Source organism: Triturus cristatus, chromosome 6 (genome assembly GCF_964204655.1).
Source record: "Triturus cristatus chromosome 6, aTriCri1.1, whole genome shotgun sequence".
Taxonomy (NCBI): Eukaryota; Metazoa; Chordata; class Amphibia; order Caudata; family Salamandridae; genus Triturus; species Triturus cristatus.
In genome coordinates, this window is record NC_140589.1 from 1,267,478,561 (window position 1) to 1,267,497,150 (window position 18,590).

The following is an 18,590-nucleotide window of genomic DNA, read 5'->3' on the forward strand; positions in this document are numbered from 1 at the left end:
GTAATCCCATTATTCATATGTCCCTGCATATGAAGCAGCCTTCAGGGTCCTCTGCTCTGTATTCTAGAAAGAGACTCTCTGTGTGAGCTTTTCCTGAGAATACATTTACTCAGCTGATTTTTATTTTTATTGACCCTAACTGCAAGCTTCCATTCATTATCACAAAGTAAGCTCATATCCACCACCACAATGTATATACTTGTTTACAAATGCTTCCTTAGTTGCTGCAATGGCTGCTAAGATGTTATCAAATTTATCTGCAGGGTTGTCAGTGCGATATACGCCTTGTCTGATGTTGCTTCTGAGCAATTTCCTACTCTCAGATAGGCATCGACAATTATAATGCCAAGCAAGTTCTTTGTCCCTCAATGCCCTGCGTTTATTCATTGTTAGGCACAAAAGGCAGACAGCAGATGCAACTGGAGGGGAGACAAAGCCAAAAATATTTAGTGAGGGATTCAACAGCTGAGGCGATTCATCGTTCACCCATGAGAGCTCCAGCAGTGTGTTTGTACGGTCTCTTCGCACTACATTGAGGGCTCAGTGCTGCGCCTCCTCACAGTGGCTTTGGTCCATCTCCCGTCCTCTGCAGTTAAGCGTGGCCCCCTCATGTTGGCTGCTTGGGCTTTGTAAGATTGGACTTCTCAGTCCACTTCAAAATCTCAGTGGCAGTACAACCAGAGCAGCTGCCACCCACTTGCAGCCCTACAACTCCAGTGTCTTTGTGATTTAGGCTGCACTGCCCGTCTTACTTGGAACACCTCAGAAAGCATTCAGGTCTCTGTTCTGTGCTGCCACCATCATGGGGTATGCTACGTAGGACCTCTGCAGCCACCTCCAACTGGCTAGACCTCAGGTTTCTCGCTCCTCAGGTCACACTGCACCAGTGATTGCCTAAATTCATGTAATTCATATCTGGAACCACAGACAGATCAACACATTTTAGGGCAGCCGGAGAGGAGCACTCTAAGGATCTCACGCCACTATCAGCTGATTCAGTCCCCAACATCTCTAATAGTTTCTATAAAAAGCAAGGTTCACCCTATAAGTGTGTCTCAATGTAGGTAAGGGTCCATACAGTACACATTTTATGAACTATAGATGTACAGTCTAGAATTATGTATAATAATCCTTATACACAACTAACAATGTTAGCATTTTCTGTTAAGACAGATGCATCACTGTGTTTTTCCATAAACCACTGAAAAAACCCAAAAAAGTAACACTTGATTATGCTACTTAGAATCAGAATCAGAACACGCTTTATTCGATTTTATGCAAGTAAAATCACAAAAGCAAACAAAGCAGATAACAACATTTCATCTTATAAAAGGACTTGATTATGAATATGTATCACAAATAAAAAGGAAATCACTTTAAAAATAATATCTCACAGAATGAAGTGCATCATAGAGTGTCAAAAACCATTATCCTTGCTAGATTTAAATAGTAATAGTCTTTCTGATTCTCAATATACTTTAAAAAAAACAGACAATTGCTTCAGTAAAGCATGTGTTGCCTAAAAATTACAGAAATAAAAATGCCGGTCGACATTAGGTCCACCCACCTAACCTTAAAATTGGCAGGATCCACCTCGTTCTCTGTTTTTTGTAGAATTTTCAAAATAAAACTGCATGCAATGATGATTGCAAAGACTGCTCATCGCATGGACAACGGCATAGCTCTTTAGACCAATTATTTGTCTCGGGAAAACTAATCAAACGATGAAAGATCCCAAATCTAAGTCGGGTCAAAACATATCTATCATACCCGCTTAGATTATACAATATATACGGCTGTATAGCAGGAGTTCAGTAGTTAAAATCAATTGGTGCCGATGTACTGTCGCCTTATTTGCTTCAAGGGTAAATCTGTTTGCCTCCAGGTGAGTCATACAAGTTCTTTTAAACTCCTTCCTGGAGACAGAGTTGATGGATTTAGGGGAATTGTAGTATTCAGGGTGCCCAAGATTGTACATGAAGTTTTTTATATATTTCAACCCAGCGATCTTAGTGGCCTGGTCCAACTTCATGGAAGCTACTCAATTATAAAAATATATATTAACAGTGCAAGGAAAGTGATTTTTACAGCCACATGCAAATAAATGTAGTATTTCACAATACTAGTAATAATCGGAAACAAACATATGATAGGGTAGCCTCTAATATATTATAAGTGATATGAGAAATTTCAGGGTGACTGTAAAATATTCTTGTTTTGGACAGATTTTGAACATAGTGACTAACAATAATGTCTGCTATGTTTTCTGCCATTATGTATTGTGGACTTCTGTCCTGATGAAGGCCTTGGACCCTATTTTAGCCCGTACTCTAGGACAAAACATGTTGACTTTTTTGTTTTAGTAGACACTAGCGGCTTACTTCTGTGACTACAGTACATGACCTGCAATGCCAAGCTGGTTTTAGCATACATTCTGTAAAATAATTATTTTAAATATTTTACAAATGTCTCATTCTTACAACAAAAATTAAACTTGCCTCGGTCATGCTTCATATTGTGGTTTTGCCACAGATTATCCTGATTGAGTGCATTTGCTCATTATGCCTTTCTTAGTCCCACCCCAGGCCATTTATGTTTCATCTTCGCTTTTGATGAGTTGAGTTATATCCTCCTACTCCAGGCATCAGGTAGCTATTTTTCTTTTTTTTCAAACATTAATTGTGTTTTAGTACTCCACAGAGGTGTGTTTTTCTTGCTCCTTTTTCTCTCCTTCTCCCTTGATGAATCATGCCTTTATGCTCTTTCCCCCTTTTTCCCACCTAACCCTCTCTTTTTCTCTTTCTATCCCCAAAGTCATCGTTTGTTGTCCCTAAAAGACATCGAGCACTGCTGTGGCTTTGTGTTACAGTCTTTCTCCATTTCCCTCTTTCTCTCTTCCCTCCCCTGCCTGTCACTGCCTCCACAACCCTTCCCCCCTCTTGCCACCCACTGCTCATCCCTATTCCGTTTGCTAATGAAGGAATCTTTTTAAAAAGTGTACCAACACTGAGAAAGCCAATAACGGCAGCGGGCTATCATAAAAGCGTTTTTTTATATTTCCATGATGGTAGCGGTGTGACATATTGGTTACCTGTCATGGAAGTAAAAAAATATATCATTCCAAAATGGCCAAAGACTGCAACAATATTGCATTTACACGCAAAGCAAAGGCTATTTCGAAAGTATAGAACTTCCTGGCAGTGGAAAGACAGAGGAGTGCGGATTGTTTGGGGGACTCAAAAGAAATTTGTTTTCAAACTAACCAAGTTTTAAGGAAGAGACGAGAGAGCACGTGGGCGAGGGAGGCGAAGCCGGACCAGTGAGGAGCCCGCAACTAACGCCTATCGGGTGCAGGACATTGCGGGCAGCCGGTAAGCCCAGGAAATCGGCAGGCGCTAATTTGGTTGCGAGGTTTAAATGGATCAATAGGCAGGGGGCCCCCCTGGGGTCACACCAGGATTTAAGGGCGCGGGGGCCCCCACACCCAGGACATGTGCCTTCACTGTGAAACCCACCCACCCACACCTACAATGCGGGTACCTATAGAAGTCGGGGCTCAACCTCCACTATCGATTACATTTTTGTGACCGCTTCCCTTACAAATTACGTGTTAAAGGCGGAAGTAATTCCAACAATATATGGTGACCACAATCCCATTAGTACTACCTTAAGTTTCACACGCCGCCCAACGTACAAACGTACGCCGGGAGCTAGTGACCTAATAACATCATCTGATAACCTCCGACTTGTGTGGCGTGGTATTGATAATATTGCATTATTCCAAACCATGATCAAATCGCATCAGAACCTGATCAACGCCTGCCTGACATATAGAGACAGTAACACAGAGGTAGTTGATGCCTTTTCTGAACTCTGTCTTGGCATAAAAAAAATACTGTCCAAGCCAATTAAGAACATAAATCCAGACCCGAGGTGGTTTGACGCAGACTGTTCTGCGGCCAACAGAGCACTAAGAAAGGCACTTATAACTAAACCAAGAGATAGCCTCCTCGTGCCAATATTGAGAAATAATTACAAGAAGGCTATCATACGCAGGAATGAGGCAATCACTAATGATCACTGGACTAAACTTGTGCGTGCAAATGAACTAAAAAAGAACTTCTGGAAAGCAGTTAAAGATATCAAACTTGTGGGAAACATATCCACACCGACTAGTTGTAATATCTCTAGCGAATCTTGGGAGGCTCATTTTAGTAAAATTTATGCTGCCCCCATTATTTGGGATCCTAGGGAGTTTACATACACTGCAAACATTTTATTTGATTTGTCTGAAGTCGAAGAAGCCATTAGCCAAAGTCTGGGAGGTAAAGCCCCCGGCCCAGATGGTCTTCCGATCGACCTCATTAAGAGCCACCCTGAATTTTGGGCACCATTACTCACGAACGTTTTTAATAATTTGACTAATTCATCCATGCCTGAAACTTGGTCCTGTAGCACTATAGTTCCAATTTTTAAGAAGGGCGATCGTTCTAACCCGAGTTGCTACAGGCCAATATCGTTGATTGACAACACCCTTAAAATTTTGGGAAGGGTGTTGTTCAACAAGATCAGGTCTTGGGCCGAGGACTCTAAAGTACTACATCCTTGCCAGCTGGGATTCACGAGTAAGGTTGGCACTGTGGAACAGTGCCTTAACCTTAATCTAATTATTGGTAAATATACCATAGCCAAAAAAGCCCCCATGTACCTGGCATTTATGGATCTCACGTCGGCCTTTGATTTTGTAAATAGATCTCGATTGTGGCAAATCTTGTTGGATTTTGGGCTGGATGACTCCTTAGTTTCTTTTTTGGCTTATTTGCACAGAGGCTTAAAAGCTAGGGTGCGCATTAGTATGGATGGTGAGATCTCTAAAGCTATTGAAGTAGGTAGAGGGGTCAGACAAGGTTGCGTACTGGCCCCCCTCCTATTCATCTTATACATCAATGATTTAACTAAATCTCTGTTGATCTCAACTGAAGACGTCCCATTGATTGGTGGCCACAAAATCCCTGCATTGTTATATGCTGACGATGCAGTTTTAATGGGGCGTACTCCTAAAGCTTTACGCACCCTGGTCCATGACTTTGTTAAGTTTATGGCAACTTTGGATCTGTGCACTAATTTAAAAAAATCCTTCTTAATGTCGTGTGGGTCTAAGAAATACTCCAACTTTACAATAGCTATAAACTCTAACCAGTTACTGAGCACATGCACTTTCCCGTATCTTGGCTTGCTCTTTGCATCAAATGGATTATGGAATGATCATATAGTTTATTGCAAACGAAAATGTATCAACTCTATTAACACCATACTTAGGTTACCGAAGCCAAAGAATATAGAGGTTGTGTCTTCCATCATCAAAATGTATAGATTGCAATGCACACCAACTGTAACATATGGGGCGGAGGTTTGAGGGCATACAGCTAGCACGCCTATACAGCGTGAAGAGAATAGATTCTGCCGTAAGATTTTGGGCGCACCTTTCTTTTCCTCAACGTTTGCTGCCCATAGAGAACTCCATTTACCATACGTTGAGGATTTTATTAAGGCTCGTCCCATCTTGTTTTGGCTAAGAATCTGGAAAAATCCGGCTGCACACTTGACAAGGGAAATAATCAATGACTGCCTAAAATGTGATAAAGGGATGGATATACCGTGGTTAGCAGGGGTCCGAAAAAGTTTAAATAGCCTGAATATGGAATATCTCTTCTTAAACCCATTGCAACATAATTCTGTTAACATCAAAAAACTGGAAAAGACTCTGTATATCCTTTATAATGAAGCACGAGTATCAACAGAGTGTTCCAAAACCTCAGTTGCCAGATATATGCAGATAGAAATGTCCCCTGTTATGCCCAGATATCTTGTTAAACCTATTAGTTGCTGGGAAAGAGGTCTATTTTTCAGGCTAAGGACAGACACCATGAAATATCTGTTGTCATTTCCCATCGGGTTCATACATAATCTTAATTCAGTATTGTGCCCCTGTGATAACATTCAAAAGCAGTCAATGCTACATTTCTTGTTCTTTTGTGGTTATTACTCAGCCCCCACCAAAAAATTCTTGATCCCATATTTTAAATCTCGACACATTACTGATTACAAGGTGGCTTACGAGAAGGTGCTAGCTATTACCGATGATGAATTATGTTTTAGAGTTGGATCATTTCTAAAAACAGTGATGCGTATACGTAACTCTATGCACCCTGATTAATTGACTTTTTAAATTGTGTAACAGTTTTATGTTTTTAGCTATTTTTGTACATTATTTTATGCTGTACTTTTATGGATATGTCGTTTTTATCCGAATAAAGTTCATATTGATTGATTGATTGAATGCGGGTATCACAGCCGCAAGCAGCGTATGGGCTCAGGCAAGGCGGGGGATAGCACAGAGGGACAGCAGACAGAGCGTAATAGCCAAAGAGGAGCAACTGAAACTTGTGCTCTTGAGATGTCTTACGGCAGGGGCACAGAGAGCAGGCTAAGGGTCAGCATGGGGTCAGCTGAGGGCGGACACAGCACTTGCAGCCTGGGCCAGGCATGAGGGCCGCCCACAATACTCGGCAGCAAAGGTGTAGCCTAGAGGCAGCAAAAAAAGCGCTAGACCTGCTGAGAAGGGGCTTTGGCTCAGTGCACTGTCAAAAGGGCTGTGCTGGTAAGGATAAGGATTGGACAGGAACTCCAAATGAGGAGGCGTGAACGACTGGTTTGAAAATAGGTTTTACCTGTTTTGTATGACAATATGTAAATAAAAGCTGCGTCCTTTATTCACCATCACTGAATTGCGTTATCTTTGAGCACATGCGAAAGTGGGGGTGCATGGGTGCATACATGGGCCGGGGAGCTCAAAGGTTAGAGAGAGAAATGTGTATGTGTGTGTTTTTGTCTGTGTGGATGAAAAAATCCAGGTTGAAATCCGACAAAAACATCACTATACCTGACTGAAAGCACATGTCCCCAACTATTTACTACAGAATACATGTTTTTAGGAGGGTTTAACCAAAGCCTCCCCCACCCCCACGCCCTTGCCTGTGGATTGCTCTTGCCCATTGGTTTGTAGGTACCAGAGATGACGCTGTTTTGGATGCAGGATTTTGAGAGAAAAATGCCAGTGAAGAGTATTGCAAAGAATTTTAAAATAAGTTAAAAATATTTAAAGTTTTCATTTGTCCGTTCAACCAACTACTGATCTTAATATTAGTATACATAATTTGTTATTGTTCATTTTATAAGTCATGCCGTGAATGTATTTTGTAAATAATAATTTTCCCCTATAGAAAAAAAAAAGAAGTTTCTTCCACTCACCAACGCAGTTATCACAAAGGCTGCAATGAGAGGCTCGTGGAGGCCGGAAGATTTTGCAAGTGAAACAGTACTTGAGTTTCACCGTCTGCCCATTGATCACTACTTCTTTCGTTCTGGGAGGTGGTCTGTACGCCCCTGTACTGGTCCCATTGGCAACATCTGCGAAAACAAAGCACAAAAACCTAAAACAACTATAACGTCTCTTAAAACGATTCTTCAGTATTTCTCCTGCTGATTGCTGTACGATACAGTTTAACCAGAGTGCGCATGTTCTACCAAACATTTTGGAGTCTAAGCAGACCTGGGTCGTGTGCCTCTGCCCCTCAGTACTATTGTAGCATGGTCTGTTGTCTATGTCTATTTTTGGTGCCTCGGTGACTGTCCCGGGGTAGGCCAGGGCTGGGGAGGAGGGCAGGATAGGATGTTATCCCCAGAGGCTCCGCGCCATTTTGCTATTGTGAGTAGGTTTCTATTTCCGTGACATGACTGTGTTTGGTACTGTTCTCTTCTGTTCCCGCCTTCACACATTCAAGCACCAGAGGATCTCACACATTTGCTTTCTCCATGTTAGTGACACACTTCCATCGGTCCTCCTGCTCCAACCCTAACAATCTTATCATCTCCCCCTCCACTGTTTAACTGCAGGACTTTGGTCACCTTCCAGTGAGTTCCTTTTTGCCAAGAGGATCTATAATGTAGTACTGATTTTCTTCTTGCAGGAACAGGTCATCAAACTCAGTAAGCAGGTTTCCACTCTGAGCAGATTTACCTTCTCAGTGACTTTTTCCAGCCTGTTGACCATGACTGCCCCATGCTCTGCACTCAATGGGCAGCTCCACAGGATATGACAAAACAGCTCTTCCTCAGCTTTGCAGCAGGGACACTGCGGTTGGAAGGATGCTATATTTGCCTGGACTGCTAGGGGTTAGGAAAGTGCTGTGAAGTATGCTGAATTGCAGCAGCTTGAACCACACAATTCTAGATACTTTCAGGTTGTACCTGCGTATCAGTGCCCAGTCAGTGTCTTCTAGCTCTCTCACTAAATCCCAGCACCATTTTTCCCTCAGACCATCCAAATTACTGTTAGTCTCTCTTAATGGAGAAGTCTTATATAATATCTCCACAAGTCACCCCACAGCCCCCATGATCAAGACTTGTTATGCCACCATGCACTTTGTGGCTCCCTACTTCCCCTTCCTTTCAATTGTTTCAGGGGTTCTGTCCTACCGTAGTTGAGTAACTGTCATGCTGCCACACATTCGCTTTATACCAGTTCTGAGAATTCTCACATTACTCCTGCATAGAAATCTACCAAAGTATCTAACCCTGTCTTCTTGTCTAGCCGTAGACAGCTATTTTAAGCAACCCGGGCAGCCCCCCCAATCTCATCCCAGTGTCTAGATCACCCTCTCGCATCCCTGCCAACGCCATCCTTGTTTTGTGGGGGACTTAGGCATGATGTACCATCTCAATACACACTGCATCTGAGCCGCCCGCCACAAACATCATAATCTAGGGCCACCTGGCTGGCCTCAGATATATGTGGGTGAAGTCTGTCCTGCACCAACCTTGGTCTCCCATTATTCCATACGAGGTACAGTAGCATTTAACCTCTCTCACTGAAGTCGTGTTAGCATCATTAAAGACAAAGTTCACAAAAAAGTATAGTAGGCGTGACAAAACAGTAAATTTTGCCACGGCTATGTGGCCCATTATCATTAACAGAAGAGATCCCACAATAACTTATGGTTCTGCTCTATATATCTGAACACTATTCAAAAGCTAAAAGTTCCCATTTTTTTTTACTTGGAATTGCCGCCATTCGGGCTCCTGAGTCAATAGAATATATGGGGAATATACGCATCTTGTACGCATCTTGTACCAATTCTCTTTTAATCCTAACACGTTTCTAAATTCATCTAAAGTTGGTTCCAACCCTTTAGTCACATTGTTCATCAATACCAGCAGGTCCCCCGTGTGCATTTAAATTGTTTGTGATACCCTCTTGTACTAGTATACCTCTATCCATGTCACTGGATCATATGACATTAGTGAACACCACCACTGCTAAGGCAAAGATCGGGGTAGAAAGGTATTAGGTATTCCATGACTTGTGCAAACCCTTACTATCAGGCTTGTCTTCAACAATGAGACCCAGTGGGTTTTGGCTCCAACAAGCCCCATTACCTTTTGCACCGCATTTAGGTATTTCCACTTAAAAGTTGCAAAGACCTTAAGTCAACTGACACCACCAACTGTCCTGATAGGTGTGACCCTCTCAGTCAATCTGATAAGTCCTGCTAGCAGCCACCCCATTTTATTTCCCTCCTTATTTCTCTTAGTCATGTATTCCCTAGATCTCTTCACCTCTTGATGGTGTGTGCAAAGTTTCCCCTCAGATTCAGAGCCTCTTCCAACGTCCCACTCCAGTTCTGTCCCCCATTTGTAAATTTTTCATTCTTTCTGGAGAGCATCGATCTCCTTGTATATTTCTTTGCAAGCACAGAGGATCTTCTAATACAATATCCCGTTATAACCACAATGAAAATGTCCCAGCCAACCAAGTCCTTGGCTGCAGAGCCCTTGCCCTGTGTAAAATATTGATGTATTTCGTCTGCTATAGCTTCCCTAAATACCGGATCCTCGTGTGTTATCACCAACTTCAAATGGTGATGACTGAGGGCCTGATATAAATCATTGTGGGCAACCCGTGGATTCGCCAGGTCAAAGGAGTAAATTATTCCATCTCCCTGTGGAAGGAACACCGGCCAGATTTATAAATGACCGCCAGGCAGGCGGTCATTTATAAAAGCATTGCCAGGAACCATAGTGATGGCAATGCATTTTGCTATGGGGCTGCATTAGCAGGACACAGACCTGTAGTACAGAGTATTTCATTTTTCTTTCTGAAAAGAAAAAATATAATACTCTCCTTACTCTCCTACTCTCATGTTCGCCCATCCAAAGTGTGTGGGCAGACATGTAACCATTTCTCAGATGGCCTTTACTCCCCAGGGCCATTGGATGGGATTAATCACAGTGGAGACAGAGTAGTCTCCATCATGATTAACCCTAAGGTCCACCCGCACGTAAATGCGGCGATCAGACCACTATATTGGCGGGGAGGGAACTCCGTCACCCTTGCGAAGGAGTACCCTCTTTGCCAGTATATAAATCATATCCTAAGTTCCTTCAATTCACAAATGTTGAGGTTAGATGTACCATTACACTGGTTACAAAATCTGGTTGCAATTTCTACCAAGTATTTTTGTGACAAATGTGAAATTTTGCGAACCAACCTATGTATAAATACGTTGGTTCACAAAATTCAGATTCAGCTTGAGTCAGAATTAGCCCTACCTAATTAATATTCATTATGTAGGTTGCAAATCTAAGTCTAATTCGCTACAATCACAGTGATGGTGACGCTCAGAGGTCAGGAGACCACCATGTTTGTGACTGTTTTAAAAAAAAGTATTTTTTAAAGCAGCCTGTTTTCCTTAAATGAAATGGTCAGCTTTTTTCTTACCACTGCCTTCTTCACCAGAAGCTTTCTTCACAATTCACAAAGAAAAAGTGGTTCAATTGGAACACTAACCCTTTTGCAAATTTGTTTCCACATTAACTTCCGAGTTAGTAACTTTTTTATGGTTTATGACCACAATTCTAGTTGCAAAATAGTTACAGTAATTGTTCTTTCTGCTGAAACTCTAAGCAATTTAACTGTACTATATTTAGAACATCATGCTTTTAGGACAAATGTATTTGAGATATCTATTTGGAACATAATGTACCTTGAATAATGTATGTATTTAGGACATATACTCCTGGACACACTCTTTTCTCTTTCCCCCTCTCTTTTTCAGCACCTTGAGAAGAGGTAAAGGTGTTGACATGCGCAGTGCGCTTTTGCTTTGCCCCCGCCATCTTGCATATAGGATTCGAATGCTAGCATAAGAAGGAAAGGACACACAATTGATGGACGGAATGCAGAACAAATCAAAACATTCTCCCCCAGTCAAGAGATCTGGGTTAAATCCATCATTCTTTTGCTCACCATGCCACCCCAGTTTAGACCTGGCCATATGCAAATCAGTCTTGACCCTGTGCCTCATGGGAACAGTCCAGCCCGAATTGCCAAGCCAGGTCCTCCCTGGACCGGAAACAAGCATCCTAGGACCGGTTTCGGGGTTTCACCCCTCTTCAGTCAGGATAGCTTGGTTCCAGTGGCACAGTGAGCCCGGGACCTACGTCTAGGCATACCCGGCGCACTTAGGGCGAGAAAGCAAAAGACACACAATTGATGGACGGAATGCAGAACAAATCAAAACATTCTCCCCCAGTCAAGAGATCTGGGTTAAATCCATCATTCTTGTGCTCACCATGTCACACCAGTTTAGACCTGGCCATATGCAAATCAGTCTTGACCCTGTGCCTCATGGGAACAGTCCAGCCCGAACTGCCAAGCCAAGTCCTTTCCTTTTTCCTGACCTCAGCAGGCCACCATCCCCGTGATTTTAACGATTCTTAGGGGTTGCAAATTGCGACCTACCACATTAATATTAATGAGGTAGGTCGATTTGCGACCCTCTACGAATCGCTGTATGAAACTCTTGAAGTTTCATACATTTGTAATTGTGATTACCTCATTGCGATTTGCAGAAAATCGGAATTACATGCAGCTATATCCCCATGAAAATGAGGGATCACCCCATTGTGATTGATTGGCACAAAACGCGTGCCGGCATGATGTGTATCTTTCGAGGGTCACACAAACATCTGAAACCACTTCTATGACACATGGTGCCCCGACACATAAGAAACATGTGCAAATGCCCATGGCATCCTTGGGACACTTTCCGTAACACGGTCCCTGGTGTTCATTGGTTCTCTCAAAACACACCACGGAACCCCACTCTAATGAGTAACATAAAACATGACCACACCTTCTGCACTGCTTGCTGGTGCTTTGCTAATTAGAGCAGTGGAACTTTAAAATGAATTCCAAAGCAGATGGACACATAATTCACAGCAATTCCCATTCCCAAAGACGGAGAGATAGGTGGATAGATAGCAAAAATGTAGGCGAGATCTCTCATACAAATATCGTAATCACTGCCCATTTGTATTCCAAGTGTCTACCATGATGTCTGTATTTGAACCAATAAAGTTTGCTACGGGAGTAATGCAGCATGAGGTTAAAGGGTGTAGACTCGCCTAACAAGGGGAATGGAGCATCTCTCAAGCTCAAAGGTATAATTGTGCAGTCGACAGCATTTTATCAAGCATATACTATGTACAGTGAAGAGATCCACATGGTCCTGAAAAATACTTGATATTGAGGCCGACCCGATTTATTTGGGATTCAACACATGAATTTTTACCAGGTTTGGCCAAACAACAGTCTGCACATGCACCTGCATTTTACCTCTCAGCAGAGAATCAGTGCGGTATCTTTGCACAATGCTCATGTGCTAAACTTGCGAGCTTCAAGATGAGGACATACATCTGCACTAGTAACAATAGATATACTGTTCCTCGAAGGAGTGTGGGTTGAAGAGGTAAGGATGTGGACCCTACTCTGAGCGGATCAGTCCAGAGAGACGGATAGATAGGCGGAAGGACGGGAATCCTCCCTGTCGGAACTAGAGTCCTCACACACCCAGCAAGCTAGGTGTCATGCTTCATCATTTGGACCAGCTCCTCGTTGGGTCGGCGCTGCAATACCCGACGGGCACCCGTAAAGGGGCTCTTTGTCGACCTTGAGAGTACAGCATAGCTCCACTGGACCATAAAGTCAGAGAGCTGCCACTCTTACTGTTTTTAACAAGGTGGATAGCCAGCCTGAATAAAAGTCTTATTTGGACTATCCCACCTTTTTTAACCACTCTTTTTTACCGCATCTACACCACCTAGACCCCCATTCACACCCACAGCACCAAACGGCAGGAACAAAAGATCTCCGCCAAAGAGCCCCTTTACGGGTGCCCGTCGGGTATTGCAGCACCGATCCGACGAGGAGCAGGTCCATATGATGAAGCATGACACCTAGCTTGCTGGGTGTGTGAGGACCTTTAGAAATGGTGAAATCACTGCTGCTAGATCATTGGCTGACGATACTAGCATCACCATCAAACAGGCAGATAAGGGCGGTGCGACTGTGATCCAGTCCACTGCGGATTATGACCTTGAGTGTAGACACCAACTTGACAACACCAGATACTACACTCCCCTATCTGAAGATCCCACGCCTAGACTCGCTTCAGAGATTGCAACAATGGTGTTTGAAGCTGAGAACAATGGTTGGATCACTAAGAGAGAGGCAGATTTCCTCGTAACTAAAGACCCTAAGACACCATACTTTTACACCCTCCCTAAGATTCATAAGGGCACTACACCAGTCCCCAGGAGACCAATAGTGTCAGGGATAGGGTCATTACTTGAACCGTTGTCAAGATTTTGTGATAATTTCTTGCTACCTTTAGTGAGGAAGATACCCTCCTTTATACGTGACACAACTGACATCTTACGCATCATTGAGGAAGTACAGGGTTTGGACGAGATCAACCTTTTAGTCACCCTAGACGTAGAAGCGTTGTACACTAACATTCCCCAACAGGACACCCTGTCTGCCATTGAGACTACACTTCTGGGGGAGGAATGGGTCTCTCCCACCCCTGTATCCTTCATCATGGGGTGCGCTACCCTGGCCCTTACTGAAAATTACTTCAAGTATAACAAACAACTATTTCATCAGTCCGAAGGTACTTCCATGGGAAGTACCTTTGCCCCTAGTGTAGCTTGCCTCTACATGGCAACCTTTGAGGAAAAGGTCATCATACACCCGAGTAATCCTTACAGCAGTAACCTGACCTTATGGAAGAGGTTCATAGATGACATTTTGATTTTTTGGATTTCTTAGACCTGAGGGTGAAACTTGCCACTAGAGGACTGAGTACAACCCTTTACAGAAAACCAACAGACAGGAACAGTCTGCTTCTGTACAATAGTCATCATCCCAGGGCGCTCCGAGACAACCTACCCTTTGGACAGTTCCTTCGAATTAGGAGGAACTGTAGTACTCTCACAGGTTACAAAACGGAAGCCCAGAGACTACAACACAACCTAAGAGAAAGGGGCTATCCTGAAAGACAGGTCAGTTGCTCCTTTAAAAGAGCTATGAACAACCCCCGAGAGGCACTACTTCAGGTGACCCCGAAAGAACACACCGATACCTTGATGTGTGTCACTTATTTCAACCCTGATCCCACATGCATTAAAGGGATTATCAAGAAACACTGGGGCATCGTAAAAACAGGAGACTTGAACGTACCCAAGCCTAGGTTTGCATTTAAACGAACAAGAAACCTGAAGGATATCCTTATCCATACAAGACCCAAGGCAGAGAAACAAACAGTCCAAAGAACACTGTGGGGTCTTCCACCTGTTACAGGGCATTATCCTTGTGGTACCTGCTCAGTCTGCGATCAGACTATGACCACTAAGGAGATAAAACTCACAGATTATTTCACTTGGAGATTGAAACGACACACCAACTGCAACACGTCCCAGTGCATATACATGGTGATATGTCCTTGCAACACAAAATACATAGGGATAACCATGAGAGCAGTTAGGACGCGCATCACTGAACATAAGAGTAACATCAGGTGCATGAAGGTCACCACTAAGATGTACACCCACTACAAAGACCTGAAGCACACCGCAGAATCCCTACAGTGGGTGGTTCTTGAGACACATCCCAAGATTACACAACAGACCCTTTTCAAAATAGAACAAAGATGGGTGCACCGCCTTTCAACCAATCAGCATGGCCTTAACGATGATATCCCTTGGGCCTCTTTAACGGAGAGATAAGTCAACCTCGGTCAGGGTCTCCGTAAGCAATTCTTACCGCCAGCACTTTTTTAAGGAATGGTGGGGTGCTCTTTCACTGGCACTCAATAGATGATCCAATCACTCTTTCAGCCAATGTTTATCATCATATCAGCCAAGGGCAGTCACACAGTGCATGGGTTTCCTAGACCATAGATACTAGCCAATTGATCTATTGGACTATGCTTCACGCAAGGGCGGGATTGGGTGTTTTTACTGAATATAGAAGCTAAATTTCCCCTTGTGTGGTTTTTAAATAAATGTAGAACTACTTGATGTACCACTGACTTTGTACCGTATCCATCCACGATGTAATTGTGACCTTTACAATGGTACACACGGCTAAAATAATAGATGTTACTCAATATAACCACACTAGAAGATGGCCGCCACCGTAACACAGCATACAGCTGAGCAGCAGCCTAACGATCATGACGTGACTGGGGTGCCGCCCACCTGCTCCACCCAGCACGAGAATTGGAAGGTATTTCAGCGCCGGACCTCGGCAGCTCGTAATTTCCGGTACCAGGCGGAGAGGGGTAGGTGTATCGGCGTTAATCCATAGAAGGATTGGTGAGTACTATATAGGACGCGGTACGGTACCACGTGCCAGCGTGCTGCAGAGTAGGATGTCGATGAATTGATTCTGACGAGCGACCGGCGCTGAACCTTTGTATCGGCTAAGCGAAGTGGAGGACTATTTGTGGGCAGTTAATGCTGGACACTCTCGCTGAGAGCATGGAGGCGATACCTCTCCTGCTAGAGGGGGCACTATAATTGAAACTACAGCTGTAGGTGTCCTCGCTGTGCCTGCATTTGTTTTCACTACGCTGTCACTGCTGGGACACGCGTTGGGCTGTTGATTGTGGTGCCTGCCCCCCCCATAGACATTCGACCATGCGACCTGAGCTAGTGTGCATCAAGTACATCGCTATGGCTTACTAATTACTCCCTTGGCTTTTCTGTTTCTAGGACACCGTGACCCAGGTGTCCAGATTTACCGCCAAACACCAAATGGAGTGACACTCACTTTACAGATAGGTGAGTGGTTAGACATGCTCTGTCCACAGACTTCTTTGTGGACGTAGGGTGATTTCCTAATTTCCTCTGTTTTTTTTTTCTTTCTCATAGCCATATTTTGAATAGACACAGTCTCCTGTTTTTAATGAAAGTTTTTTATGAAAGTTTATTGACTAAAGGAGTCGTGGATCATACGCTAATCCACGATTATAGCGGATATTACTTGAGAGAATGTCAGATTTTGAGTGACCTTATGAAAAATAGTGGTGTGGTCTTATGCTTTAACTGTGTGACAGCACACAATCTCCTTCCCACCACCTCTCTTTTTTCTAGGTCACTACTTGAACACTACGGGACACGGTGCTCGCACTCGTGATAATTGGTAGGTAGGAATTATACCAACCACTGTGTGTAGATAGTGCACCCACTAGGTCCTGAAGAATTGCCACAGATCATATTTGACCATTGTGCATGAAACATGTCGACCTTGAGAGTAGAGCATAGTTCCACTGGACCATAAAGTCAGAGAGCTGCTCTCTTACTGTTTGTAACAAGGTGGTTAGCCAGCCTGAATAAAAGTCTTATTTGGATTATCCCACCTTTTTTAACCACTCTTTTTCACCGCATCTACACCACCTAGGCCCTGCTCACACCCACAGCACCAAATGGCAGGAACAAAAGATCTCTGCCAAAGAGCCCCTTTACGGGTGCCCGTCGGGTATTGCAGCGCCGACCCGACGAGGAGCAGGTCCATATGATGAAGCATGACACCTAGCTTGCTGGGTGTGTGAGGACTCTAGTTCCGACAGGGAGGATTCCCGTACTTCCGCCTATCTATCCGTCCCTCTGGACTGATCCGCTCAGAGTAGGGTCCACATCCTTACCTCTTCAACCCACACTCCTTCGAGGAACAGTATACCTATTGTTACTAGTGTTTGACAGGGCATGTATGCTGGATCTCTATAAAAAGCCCTTTTAGTCCCTCTCCTTGTATAGTGACATACATCTGCAGCCTGCTTGACCATCTGAAAAGAGATTCCCAGGGGTCAATCTACCACGACCCCTCCAATGATTCCTGAGGAGGTGCTGAGTATGCGTGGATACAGTCTTGTAGTAAGCTTTGGAGGTTGCCCAGACTAGGGTGCCAAGAATGTCCAAATTAGTACCCGAGAGAGACGGCAGGGATACAAACAGCTAATGTGGACTAGTTCTGGCAAGGCAACCTACTATGTCTATGTCAGCAAGCTGGGAGCAGAAGCTAAAGAAAGTATAGTCTTGTGCATAATGGAGTGACCACTGATGCTTGCACCTCACCAGACAACACCTTAACTGATAGAGAAAATTTAGATTTACTTTATTTTGAACAAAACACTAAGAAATGGAGATAAATTACTCTGGATGAGTTCCTATTGTGCAGCAGTCACTTTCTGTGAATACAGCTGTACTTGTGTCTGTGTTATGTTATATTGTTATCAGGATTTGTACAGTGTGCTTATCACTCGAGGGGCATCCCGGGGTTGAAACAGGTGGGTAGGCCGTTCTGGCTCCAAGTTGATTAGCTAGGTCTTCTGTTTGTTGCGAAATTCAAGAAGCGATAGGGAGGTCCTGATGTGGTGTGGAAAGTAATTCCAGGATTTGGTGGGTATCTAGGAAAATGAGCATTCTTCTGACTTGCTCTTGCAGATGCGGGGTATTTGGGGGTTCTAGAGTCTTTGTAAGAGTTGAATCATGATGCCGGCATAGAGTGTGTTTTCATAAATCCGGTCTGTTGGTGATAAGGTCCTGAGTGACTGTGTGTCTGGAAGTCAGTGGGGAGCCAGTGGAATATTTTGCGGAATACACGTAGGATGAAGAGGCAGGAGGAGGTAATGGCATTCACTTGTTTGGTTACTGGGTCTGTTGTCCATGATGATACCAAGGTTTTTGGCCTGGCCAGTGGGGGTGGCCTGAGTCCCAGGTCTGTTGGCCACCAGGAGAAATTCCATGGAGAGCTCTTGTTGCCAAAGATCTGGACTTCAGTTTTATCAGTATTGAGCTTTGGCAGTTCTGTTTTATCCAGTTAGCTATTTCGGACATGCAGGTGTTGAAGTTGGTCCTAGTGGTGTGGTTGGTGTCTGTGAGGGAGAGGATGAGCTGGGTGTCATCTGTGTATGATACAATGTTGATTCCTTGGGATCCCATGATGTGGGCGAGTGGTGCCATGTAAAAGTTGCAGAGGGCGAGCTCAGTGATGATCCTTGCAGGACTTCGCAGATGAGGCTCTTAGGTTCGGAGGTGTAGGGCAGGTCCATGGCTCGCTGGGTCCGGTTGGAGAGGAAGGAGGCCAGCCAGCTCAGGTCAGGACCATGAATTCCGGAACATGG

The 18,590-nt window shown here is 43.9% G+C and overlaps 1 protein-coding gene across 3 annotated transcripts in view; it reads right to left on the bottom strand.

The window, feature by feature from the left end:
• Nucleotides 1-18,590, bottom strand: part of ZDHHC14 (zDHHC palmitoyltransferase 14) — a 455,930-nt gene that overhangs the window by 113,395 nt on the left and 323,945 nt on the right. For all 3 annotated transcript variants that reach the window (XM_085612222.1, XM_085612220.1, XM_085612221.1), the window contains exon 3: nt 7,312-7,470. In XM_085612222.1, coding sequence (XP_085468348.1) covers nt 7,312-7,470 — 159 coding nt within the window. The remainder of the gene's footprint in view (nt 1-7,311; nt 7,471-18,590) is intronic.